This window comes from Helianthus annuus, chromosome 3, assembly GCF_002127325.2.
Source record: "Helianthus annuus cultivar XRQ/B chromosome 3, HanXRQr2.0-SUNRISE, whole genome shotgun sequence".
Classification (NCBI taxonomy): Eukaryota; Viridiplantae; Streptophyta; class Magnoliopsida; order Asterales; family Asteraceae; genus Helianthus; species Helianthus annuus.
In genome coordinates, this window is record NC_035435.2 from 99,402,609 (window position 1) to 99,414,737 (window position 12,129).

The 12,129-nt window shown below is 35.9% G+C and overlaps 2 protein-coding genes across 2 annotated transcripts; one reads left to right on the top strand and one right to left on the bottom strand.

Annotated features, from left to right (window-relative positions):
* Window positions 1-1,317: 1,317 nt before the first annotated feature.
* LOC110929212 (PXMP2/4 family protein 4) lies at window positions 1,318-3,835 on the top strand. Its single transcript, XM_022172344.2, has 4 exons — window positions 1,318-1,732; window positions 2,989-3,217; window positions 3,330-3,454; window positions 3,527-3,835. The coding sequence occupies exons 1-4, from the start codon at window positions 1,448-1,450 to the stop codon at window positions 3,611-3,613; spliced, it is 726 nt and encodes a 241-aa protein (XP_022028036.1). The 5' UTR covers window positions 1,318-1,447; the 3' UTR covers window positions 3,614-3,835.
* Window positions 3,836-4,453: 618 nt separating this feature from the next.
* On the bottom strand, window positions 4,454-7,167 carry LOC110929211. Its single transcript, XM_022172343.2, has 2 exons — window positions 6,993-7,167; window positions 4,454-5,662 (listed from the first exon to the last, which is right to left on the bottom strand). Exon 2 carries the CDS (start codon window positions 5,646-5,648, stop codon window positions 4,662-4,664), a length of 987 nt encoding a protein of 328 aa, XP_022028035.1. The 5' UTR covers window positions 5,649-5,662; window positions 6,993-7,167; the 3' UTR covers window positions 4,454-4,661.
* Window positions 7,168-12,129: the final 4,962 nt, after the last annotated feature.

Below are 12,129 nucleotides of genomic sequence, written 5' to 3' on the forward strand. Positions count from 1 at the left end.
CTTCCGAGACGCCTATATGCAGCCTCTGAGTCATCTCTAATCGAATAATTGCGAATTAGCTTGATCCCCAAGCTTAATTAGGTGAAAACCTATTTTTTCCCGATTTAACACTCCCCGTGTGTCAAGGGAGGAACCCTTTTCCAGATTCCTTGTTTTTGTCATAATTTTCTCGTTTCAACTCCATTTACTTCGTCGTTTTTTGTCCACGTCTTCGTAACTCCATCCTCATTCATATCATCTTCTTAACTCTTCAATTACACTTCATTAATCTTTTCCATTTATGCTCTTTTTTTAACCTTTTTTCCACACAAACACCTACAAAACACTATACAACATAAGTACACTAAAACACACTCAAAACGACTCGATAAAACGCTAAAAAATATACAAAACTAATACATTTTCACCATGTTGTTACCAACACATCAGGATGCCCCTCCAAATGTTGAGCAAGATCATGGTTATATATAACTTCCAGACACCAATCTTTTTCTTATATGTCCCTACCAGTGAAAACTTTCCCTTCGTTTTTTTTTTTCTATCCAACATGTCTAACCGTGATTGTTAGCTTGTGTTCGTCACTATGAGCCAAATCTTTATCATCGTGTCGACAACGTTTGACTTTGATTGTTGGGTGACTTAGACGTAACCATTCTCATGTGCTCTAGAAAAAAAAGCCCAATCAAGGGCAGATATAGCTAGTAACTAGAGGTAACCTCCGTTGTCCCTTGACGCTTCAGCGGTGATGTAAATTTTGGAAAAATTTGACTTTTTTTCGATTTCGTTACCCCTTTAGATTTTTTTTTTTTAAACGTTACCTCTCTAATAATTTTCTAGATTCGCCAGTGAGCTCAACCCACCAACTCATCAACAGAGACAAAGTTCTAAAACAACTGTAAGATTAAACTTCTATATAGCTTACAACAAATAAGTGAAGAAATGTTATATCATATTAGTTTCATACACACTAGCCCCCTTGTTGGCCCCCTTGTTAAGGCTTACACCGCCAGACCAAACTCGTAAAAATAGTCATATGGTTAGACTTCCATAAAGCTAACGAAAATTACTATATGTTATACTAATCGGTTTCATAAACAACGGTCGGTTTTCACCGCCAAACACAAAATCCTGATATTTCATACAACCCATACTCGTGAAGATATTGCATAATGCATATGTTTATAGTTGACCTACGATCACCATTTTATCATATCTCAATCAATCAAATCAAATCAAAATAATAATAAATAAAGAAAACGATTACAAAATAAACTCCTTAGCGAATAATATCCACGTGTACCACGCCATCAAACCACATGCGGCATGCCATTCTTTCTCCTCTTCTCCCTCCCTCTCCCCACAAACCAACACCTCTTCTTCCTTCCCCAATAAACTTCCGTATCCCTGATGAAACAAACCCTCATTTATACCATACCCATTTCCCAAAATGAACACAACCCTCCACCAAATTACCCACCACATGCGAATCCATGTCCAACACAACCTCCAACTTTCCAACGCTTTTTCCTCCCGCTTTCCTCTTCGGCGACCGGTCTTTAATGTTCCCATACGTCGTCGTTTCAGTAGTAAGACCAATGGTGCAAAGGCTTCGGCCTCCTTGACCAATAGCGGACCGATCTGGTGGTATTTGAGCATGATTAAAGCCAGACCTATTCTTACTAAGAGCGTTACGTCTGCTGTTATTTATACTTTTGCTGATTTGACATCTCAGGTCAGATGCTTCATTAAATATTATTATGTTTAATTTTTCTTGTCAAAAGATATTTGTTGATTTTTATGGATATGTGGTGATCTTTCTTTGGATGCATTGATTACTCGATCTGATCTGATACATTTTTTTGTATTTATTTAGGGGTGATTGATGGTTATTTGTCGTCTAGTTTAACATTAACATTGTGCCAATTCATTTTGCATTAATTGTTTAATATTAGGGCTCATAAAAATCTGGATGAGTTTTATGTGTTCATCCTGTAAGATTAATGGCAATCAGGGTGAAGGGGGCGTTGTCGGGTTCATGGTTTGGGGACGGGAACACCGCCGCAATTGGCTCAAGATGGGAATCGGGGTGAGAATAGGTTGAAGCCGATGAGAGGATGGTTACTTTTTTTAGCGTTTTTTTTTTTTTTTTTTTTTTTTTTTTGAAGTGCCACTTACACCTCGGGTTCATCGGTTTCATTTTTTGGAGTGCCACTTATAATTTGGGTTCATCGGGTTCATTTTTGGAGTGCCACTTACGATTTGGGTTCATGGGGTTCATTTTGGGTAATAATAAGGCGGTACTCACTCATGGGACCTAATTTATATATTATATAAATATTAAGGCAAAATAATTAGGGGGGTGATCCTTTATAATTTTAAAATTTTTCGCCGAAAAATCGGAAATTTCACACTTCTAACCAAAACATTGGGGGGCGGGTGCACTCCCGGGTATCAACTAAGCTACGCCCCTGCATATAACCATATTATGTGGTTCCTATATGTCTTTTATGAATGTTGAAAAATCCAATTTCTTCATCACTTGAGGCCAAAAGAATATACGAGTAACCGATGATCCCTAACTCAAATAGAACTTGATCGATGGTTCCATGGTCTTAGGTTCGAATCCAGCTTCCACTGGTTTCTGCCTTTAACCCCTTGAAGGTCACTTACCGGCACAAATTGCATTTTACCTGGTCCCCTTAGTTAGCATCGTATAGGGTGGGGCCCATGAGTTTTCCAATGACTGGTTCTCAACTTCTCACGGTTAGTTAAAGAAAAAAACAAAGTAAACCTTGATCCCTGGTTAAATAATGGGGTATTGGGGTTCGTGTCATCTTGTTTATGCTTGAAAAACAAATAAAATTTTTTACATCGTCAAATTGATATATCTAATGGTCAGATCTTATGAGGTTTGGCTTTCTTAAACAACTGCAAAATAAAATTGTAAATATTCATTTTGACTGATGTTGAGATTAATCCAATATGCAGACAATTACAAAGCAATCATCCGAAGCTTACGATTTCGTAAGGACGTGCCGTATGGCTGGATACGCAATGGTCGTATTAGGTCCATCACTACATGTCTGGTTTAATTTCGTGTCAAGAGTGTTACCTAAGCAGGACCTCGTCACGACTTTTAAAAAGATGTTTATGGGGCAGGCTATCTTTGGACCTATTATGACTGCTTTATTTTTCTCTGTGAATGCAGCCCTGCAAGGTATTTACTTTTTTTTTCTTTTTCTTTTTTGTGTGTAATATGTGCATCAAACATGATGTATGACAGATTAATATTTATGTTTTAAATCTTGCTCGGTTGTTGAATCTTTTAGGCGAAAGTGGTAAGGAGATTATAGCTCGATTAAAGAGAGATATGTTGCCCACAATGACCAGTAACGTTATTTACTGGCCGTTATGTGATTTCGTCACATTCAGATTCATCCCTGTTCATTTGCAGGTAACCACTTTATAATATTTATCTTTTCATGTTTTGATCGTTGACATTCTGTGTTTGTTTTGAACGATGCAGCCGCTAGTGAACAACGCGTTTTCATATGTATGGACAATTTATATCACATACATGGCTAGCTTATCGAAAGCGGCACCAACTAATTAAACAAGTCATGACTTGAAGATCCCACACACTGACAACAGTATCATGTAAATGGAGATGCAGCCATCATAACTGTAGTCACTAGGGTTCAAATATATACATTTGCTTACAAGTTATTTCTTCTGATTTATGTTTTAACATTCCATAAGTTGAAAGAATCAACTTTACATTTTTATCTTGTTATTGTTATAGTTTTTTTATATCTCAAGTTTTGTCAAATTATTAGCCTTATCTTGTTATTGTTTTAGTTTTTTATATCTCAACTTTCACAGTGGCAAGCGTGATTAACCGCTAGAAAAGGTCTTACACATGGTTGTAAAAATCCTGACTAGCATTTGATTAGTCACCGATTAATTGTTAGTCGGAGGTTCACCGAGTAATTTTCCTCTAATTGACCAGTTAAGCTAGATGGTCAACGACGACACTAGGCAGTCCTAATCGACCAAAAATCAACTGTGACACACGAATTTTGGCCAATTACTAGCCAAATTCTGACCATTTTCAGGTCAAACCTTGTAAATTTCGGTGATTAATTTTGTTAACTAAAAAAAATGAGCCGATGAGTTAAAACTTGTCTTGTTAAAAAAATTTTACACATAAAAATAAGTGCATATATATATTAAATTGAAGATTACATATAAAAATCCAAATCCGATTAATCGCTAGCCTGCATCCCACCTGCGACTAGCGCCTAGCAATTCTTATAACACTGGTCTTACATTCAACCCCTGGCTTCCACTGGTTTTCTTTTTTAAACCACTTGCTTTGCCTGGTCACACTGGTTTAGCCGGATATTAGCAAGGTCCATAGTTTTTCCTTAACGGGTTCTCATGGAAACAGAAATCGTCAAATGAACAAATAATTACCGAAAATGAACAAAAGTCCACGAGGATAACACACAACGAAACCGACAACTTGAATAAATGCTATACAAGACTTGAAACTAATAAACCATTGAAACTTCATAGTCCCCATAAACAAAACAGAGACAAATATCAAAAGACGCCCTGCAAACTAAGAATCACCTCACATCACCTCAACGGCGATTTTATTACTTAAACGCGCTAAAACACAACCTCTCATATCGGGTTGCCCAATCTGTTCCAAGTTTACTTGGATCACACTCCATCGCAACGTTGAAATCCAAAACCGACACTGCTGGTGTCCTTAGCCTTTGCCTATACGACCCAGGTGCGGCTCTACCGATCTTCGACCGGGCAAGCAGCCCGATACAAGGTTCCATCAATCTCTTCAAGTATGCATCCAAACCGACGTTTAACAAATTAACACAGTCGTCTGAAATACTTAGCCCCTCAGGGTCGAGTTTCTCCTTCAAACGACCCCTCAAAGATCTACTATCAGGTAACTCGTAGCTGTTCTCACATGTATGAGACCGGGGTCGAGAACTACTACTATGGTGTATCATTTTCCGGGCCGGGCCCAGTTTCAAAGTAATACCAAGAGGAGCCGTAACCGGGCTTCTGCTTTGAATCCCGGGACTTCCGGAAACCACTTCTTCACCGTCTTCAACAGATAAAACTTCAACAGGCGGTCTGCTACCGAGAGAATGTAGTTCAGTTGGGCTTTGATGGGCCTCCTGGTGCACCTTCGACCCGTTGGGCCCAAGAGGACTAAACCGATCCTTAAATTTGCGGTCTCTCGGGGATCGTGGAGATCGGCTCTTGCGAGGTGATAAAGGAAATGCATCTCCGTAAAGCGTCTGAAGACTGTTCCTTTGTGGGGCCCGTGAAACTTTGACGTTGAGAGAGTTTGCTAACTTTTTCACTGTTGGTGGTGGAACTTTAGCTAGTGCGGCGTTTCTTACGATCGATGAAATTAATCGATTGTGAAGAGGGAGATTTTCCCGCCCGATGGTACGAATGCAGAATTTGTCGAAATCGCTCTTGCTGAGCTGGAGACTGAATAGTTTGTTTAGCAAGTTGAAATATTTCTCTGATCTTTGTTGTCCGATCTTTTGATGTAAAAGAGCTTTTAGCTCTAATGTATCTATTCTTGTATATTGCTGATTCGCACCCATTTTCTCTTGAGTACCTAAAATCCACACAATGTCAGATTCGTAATTTATAGTTGTAATGAAGATATCACCACTTCAAGAAAAAGATGAACTTTTATGTGAATATACACACACGTATCATATGTATATAGCGGGAAATAATTACAGAACATCAAATTATTGCAGAACAGATATAAATCGTTTATTTGTTTGATTGTCATATCAATGATTCATATTTTTTAAATCTTGTGTTTCTTACATACACATTTGTATGCTATGTACATAAAAAATTCAATCAAAATAACTTGTTCGTATATGTTTTCGTTTTGGATAATTGGATCATTTCCCTATACACATGTGTAGCCGTGTAGGTTATATAGCCTACAAATTAAAACTACAAAAATGTATTATGTAATGTAATATTATATAAATAATCAAACTAATTTGTATATAATTTTTTTAGGAGAAAGAAGTAAGAAACAATAACCACTACATTTATATCATTTTCTTTAACTTCATTTTTTTATGATTGAAAAATTGAAAAAAAGATCACTTTGTTCCTTTTGTTCTCGCGATAATATGTGTTTTATCTATATCCCTCCCCATATAAGTGTATATGAGTGACACACACACGAGTGTCGTTCAATGCGGTGATACAGTACAACTTTAAATAAAAACCGTGAAAACTGCATAAGCACAATAGTTTACTGCTTCAACAATGAGACATATAACAGCTACAATCAACTTTCTTTCTCTCACCATTATATCTTTTCAGCACTACATACAAATGCTTATATAGTTTACCACAGCCTCTGCTTAAAATAAACTATGTATCGAATGACCCTCTATATATATCCATATACATAAACACATATCATAGACCATACAAAAGACACAAAATAATCAAGAAAGGTTCTTGAAACACCTAATCAACCATCACCATCAATCTGTAAATTTAACTAATCCCCTGATTCCACACATTATCAAAATCAAGTGAAAACAAAAAATTCCCCTAATTCCACACACAAATCTTTATAAAAAAAAAACAGTAAATTCAACTTAAAAGTTCCAGCTACATCAACTACACTTTCAACAACAAAAAAAGTTACAGAACACTAATCCACAACCAACCCTAAGATCATCTATTCAGAAAAAAAAACATTGAATTTGGTTATAAAGTTCCCAATTTTATCCCAAATTAACCGATAAAAACAAACCGAAATTAACAAAATAAAAATTCAAAAACATCATTCAATTTCAACAGAACAATAAGATCGGTAACTAATCCGATCCAAAATCAACATTCAATTCAACAATTCAATTCAGTAATTGAGCAACAAAAGTAGCAATCGGAAGAGAAAAATCGACCTGATTTCAGCAATCCGATTGTTGTGAATCGGAGATTCTTCGATGATTTGTTGCGAATCGGTGATTATCTTCCGATCGAGTGTTGAATTTCCGGTAGAAATCGAAACCCTAGAATTTTAATTTGGGAATTGAAAAACCCTTTTCCGAGTATTATGTTAATTTGCTACTTATGAAGAACAAGTATTGGGCAATATTTATTAATATTATGGTGAAAATTGTAAAAATACCCCTATAGTTAAGTTGATGTTGCAAATAAAGTTTGAAAAGTTATTACTTATTCCTATGTGTTATTTTGTTTTTGGTTTTTGGTTTCGATTTTTTGGTTAGGAGGTTTATGTATAGGTGTTTTATTGTTTTTTTTTTAATATTTACAAACCGCTCCGCTCTATCTTTTTCTGTATATATATAGACTAGGTTAGTAACCCGTGTATTACATGGATTGATCTATAAAAATGATAAAATTCATAAAATTGTAACATAAATGTTTAATACTCGGTATTATTTTAATTTTTTTAAATATGTGACAAGGATCATAAAATAAAAATATAGTAGAAATAGAAGAGTGGGTTATAAGCTTGGAAAACATGTAATAAAACCTAATGATCATACCAATAACTAATACAATTCAAAGCCATTTGTATCAATAACAAATATAATTTCATAATTACCAAAAGTCATACAAATAACAAACACAAATTGAAAATTACCAAACGTTTTGTGGAGTAATTTTGGTAATTACCCTACGGGCAAATAATTACGAAAATATCACCGCATTTTTTTGCTTTTGCATGTCTTTCGTACGTTTTATACGATAAGGCTGTTTGTACGTTAACTTAACTCATAATAATGCAGCTACAAAATTTATAATTAATTAACGTTTTTTGAATTAGTCATTTTTCTTCACACAAATCACTAATCATCGAACACCCCGTTTCTTCAAAATTAACGTCTTAAACATAAATAAATATAGAATATCTAACATAGTGCATCATATATTGCAGAACAACCATAATATTTAGTTTTGTTATATAACTAGTTAGTTATATTTATTTTTTGATATAAAATCAATATAATATAAGATACATAATACGCAGCATATATTTAGGGACAACCATAGTTACTTATATAATTAGTTAGTTATATTAATTTTTAATATAAAATTCTAAATTGTAGAAAACTTTCCCTCCAGAACTTTGGATTGTCAAGGGTGCCACATGGCAACCCAAGTTCTTTATTTATTAGATAGGATAGATATATAGAGATGACGGAAAGTTATAGCTTTTTTAGTGTTTAGTTTAGTGGAGTGACGAATTCGGTATTATCGATTTGTTAGGCTAATAATAGAATTTTTGTTTTACTTTTTTAAGTATTTTTTTCTTTTGAATTATTAGCTTAATCTATATGAACATTGTTTTATCAAAACACAACAAATTTAGTACAAATATATGACTTGGGAATGTATGTTTGATCTATTTTGATTAAACTTTTTTTTAATTTGTTCCTAACTTATATGTGTTGGAGTATATCTTTTACTCTTGTAACAGAAAACCTCGAGTCCGCAACTAATATAAGTGTAGTTCATTAATAATACTTAAATCTTTATTTGAACGTCATTTTTATTGGCTTGAAAACACAAGATTATAAGCTTTTCAATTCCCGCTAATTATTCCAAAGTAAAACTTTCAAATGTTGAAGTGTGTGGACCGAATGGTTGAATATTATTGTAATGCTTAACATCACTATTTGATTAATATCTAACAAGAAGGCGACACAAAAATGTACTTTATTTAGCATGAAAATATCCATCACTCTTGCACAATTAGACACGACAATCTAGTTGGTAAGTAAAGTGTTATGTTTGCTCTTTTTTTAATCATTTTATCATCTTTTCTTAATTGTTATTCATCCATCATATATAAATGAGTTAATTGTCATTTACGTTTCTATGGTTTGTCTATTTTTTACTATTTCAGGCCAAATTTCAAAATTGTATCATTTTTCTCCCTGACATTCTTGAAAATGTGTCATTTCAGTCCAAAAAACTAACCCAATTAAAAAAACTCATAACTCAGTCATTCCAAGAACGTAAATGACACATAAATTATAGGGAAGAAAATGCCACATGACTTCAATAAATTTTTATTTTTTACACCACCGCCGCCGCCGCCGACTTATTTGTACCGAGTCCCGGTATCGAATTTCCTGTATCGAATTATTTCTGGTACCTATTCGTTACCAACTTTTGCGTTTTTTGGTACCGGTACATTCGGTTTCGGTATCGGAATTTACCTAATATTACCTTCAAATACAGGTACCGTACCGAATATTTTAGGTACCGATACCCATATTTGCCGAGTTTCGATACCAGTACCGAGCTCATCCTTACAGACAGTCTCTTTCACTCCCTCTCTACATCACCACCACCACCACCACAACCCCTGCCGCCACCATCACCTGTAAAAAAAATAAAAAAATCAAACCCACGTTAGATCATAACAGCTCTCTCTCTCTCTCTCTCGATACGGTTCGGTTGTGGCTGTGGTGGTGACCAGTGGCGGACCCAGGATTTTTTTTCAATGGGGTCCACTTTTTTAGGTGTTCAAATTTTTTACAAACAGAAGTTAAAATTTTCGGGTCGTCTTCGTTTGGGTCGGGTCGGGAGAAAACAGCGTGCCTTTTGATTTTGCTGTGTGTTTTGATTCTTTTGAAAGGCTATTAAAATACCCAACTTTAAAATCAGATAAAAAAAACAAAAAAAACGAAACAAACAAGTATCGAACCCAAGACCTTTTGTGTGTAAACAAGGGGTTTTACCAATGCATCAGACTCACTTTCATTGTTACGGGGTCCAACTAAATTATTTTATGGGGTCCATAGAAAATTTTATATACCGCTTCTACTACTTTTTAAAAAAAGATTAGGGTCCGGGGACCCCGTTCCGCTTAACGTGGGCCCACCCCTGGTGGTGACGGTTGTTTGATGGTGGTGGTGGTGATGAGGGGGAGTGAAAGAGACTGTGTATATGGGTGTAGGGATGAGCTCAGTACCGAAAATGTTCAGTACAATACGTACCAATACGATACCGGTACTTAAATGTAAAATTTTGTAAAATACCAGGACCGAACCGAAAACGTCAAAAAGTGGGTACCAAATCGGTACCGAAAATAATTCATACGGAAAATTCGGTACCAGTACCCGGTACCAGATGCTTCACCCTAACTGTGTGTGTATAATAATAATAAAAGTAACAGTAGTAGTAATAATAATAATAATAATAATAATGATAATGATAATGATAATGATAATGATAATGATAATAATAATAATAATAATAATAATAATAATAATAATAATAATAATAATAATAATGGGTTAGGATATAATAGGAACTTTATTTGGGTAGGAAGCCTATGAAGTAATCTTGACCATCTATTTAATTGCTAACATCTCTTTATTTGGGCAAGAAATTTGGATACGAGAACAATAATAATAAAAAGGAATCACACCCGGTTTCGGTAATTGCTAACCTAGGATTTCTACAAGTTTTAGTTTCAACTCAAATGCATTTGATTAACGGATTTAGTGTACCGTGACTTAGGTGCTACTAACTATCAACGCCCCGAAGAACGGACAAAAAGACACTTTGTAATCAACACATGTAAATCCTAACAATGATAATGCACAATTACATATCACTGTTTCGCGAAGTCATAGCTTTTAACATCGCTCGACAATTCACGAATTCGCAACAAATGTAACACTATTATCAAGAGTTTCAAAAATCAAATACAAATTGTCACTAAATTAAAACAAGAACAATTCGAAACCCTAAGATTAACAACTACCTACACCGGGGTGAAACCGAGATGATTAGCCGCTCATGGTTGATGCAACTTGATCACCGGATGATTGGAATGCGGATGGAGTCATCTTAAAGTTTGATTGGAGGATTGGTGAATGATGAAGGTGGGTGATGGATGATGATGGATGGATGGATCAGTGGATTGATGGCTAGGGTTAGGAATCAAGATTGTGATGAATGATGGTGGTTGATTCTTGATTCGGGTTGGAGATGTAGTGATAAGTTGAATGGTAGGTGAAAGATGGTGAGATTAGGCTCCAAACTCAAGATTCAAAACTCCCCTCAAAGTGTAACTCCCGAATTCAATACAGGAGAGCCAATCATATTCGAGCTTCACCCCCAAATCATCAAAATTCGCGTTTTGATCATCCACTACCCGTCGCCGACGGGCCTGACCCCGTCGCCGACGGGTCCCCAAAAACACAAATGCAGCCGACGGCTTAATTGACTGGTTACGGGGAACATGTGCCTACGGGCTTATCTGGAGGGCGTCGCCGACGGTCTGGACCCCGTCGGCGACGGGCTCTCTTTTGTGAATCCTCCATTTTTCGCTCCCGACTCTCCCGGTTGATCCATGATGCATTCTGGTGCTTCGGTTTTCGACCCAGTGATCCGTAAAGCTCCCGAAAAGCTCCTTAAACTTCATTAAACCTGCAAAACACAAATCTAACTAAAAGTAGGCTATTCAAGATTAAAAGTCGAATAAAAACATCAACTTAAGCATCAACGAACACCGGTTTTCAACCACGCATCACATCCCCACACTTGTCTTTTGCTTACCCTCAAGCAAATCTGTTTTTCACTTTCGCGTGGGTCGAACAACGAATATACATCCCATTCCCGAGACAGAGGTTAAGGTCTATTGTCATACAAAGGTTCAAACTCTTTACAAATTTCACATATTTACCGGTTAAGTGAATAATCACATATACTAATGGTTATCCAAGATTAACTCGCCCGTAAAACTAATAACTCATGCATATCCCTCACAATGTGCTCTCCACTCGGCTTAAAACTGGCTAACGTGTATAATGTATTAGCACTTCAACAATTAATCGCTCAAAACCAATTAGAACACGTACCCGCATAGGCTTGCAACTCAATCATTCTCCACTATCGAACACAAATACTAAGCACAAGTCAAAAGGTCTTTGAAGGGTTGTAACGGGGCTAGGTGAAGGGTAGGAAATAGGATATTTTTAAAGTGGCTAAAGTGATGAAAATTCGACTTTTTATTACAAAAGACTATCCTAAACAAAAGTAAACTATAAACAT

Coding starts and splice junctions, on each gene's coding strand:
- LOC110929212 (XM_022172344.2), top strand. CDS start 1,448: ATGAACACAACCCTCCACCAAATTACCCACCACATGCGAATCCATGTC. Junction 1,733..2,988: donor TTGCTGATTTGACATCTCAG/GTCAGATGCTTC, acceptor TCCAATATGCAG/ACAATTACAAAGCAATCATC. Junction 3,455..3,526: donor TCATCCCTGTTCATTTGCAG/GTAACCACTTTA, acceptor TGAACGATGCAG/CCGCTAGTGAACAACGCGTT.
- LOC110929211 (XM_022172343.2), bottom strand. CDS start 5,648: ATGGGTGCGAATCAGCAATATACAAGAATAGATACATTAGAGCTAAAA.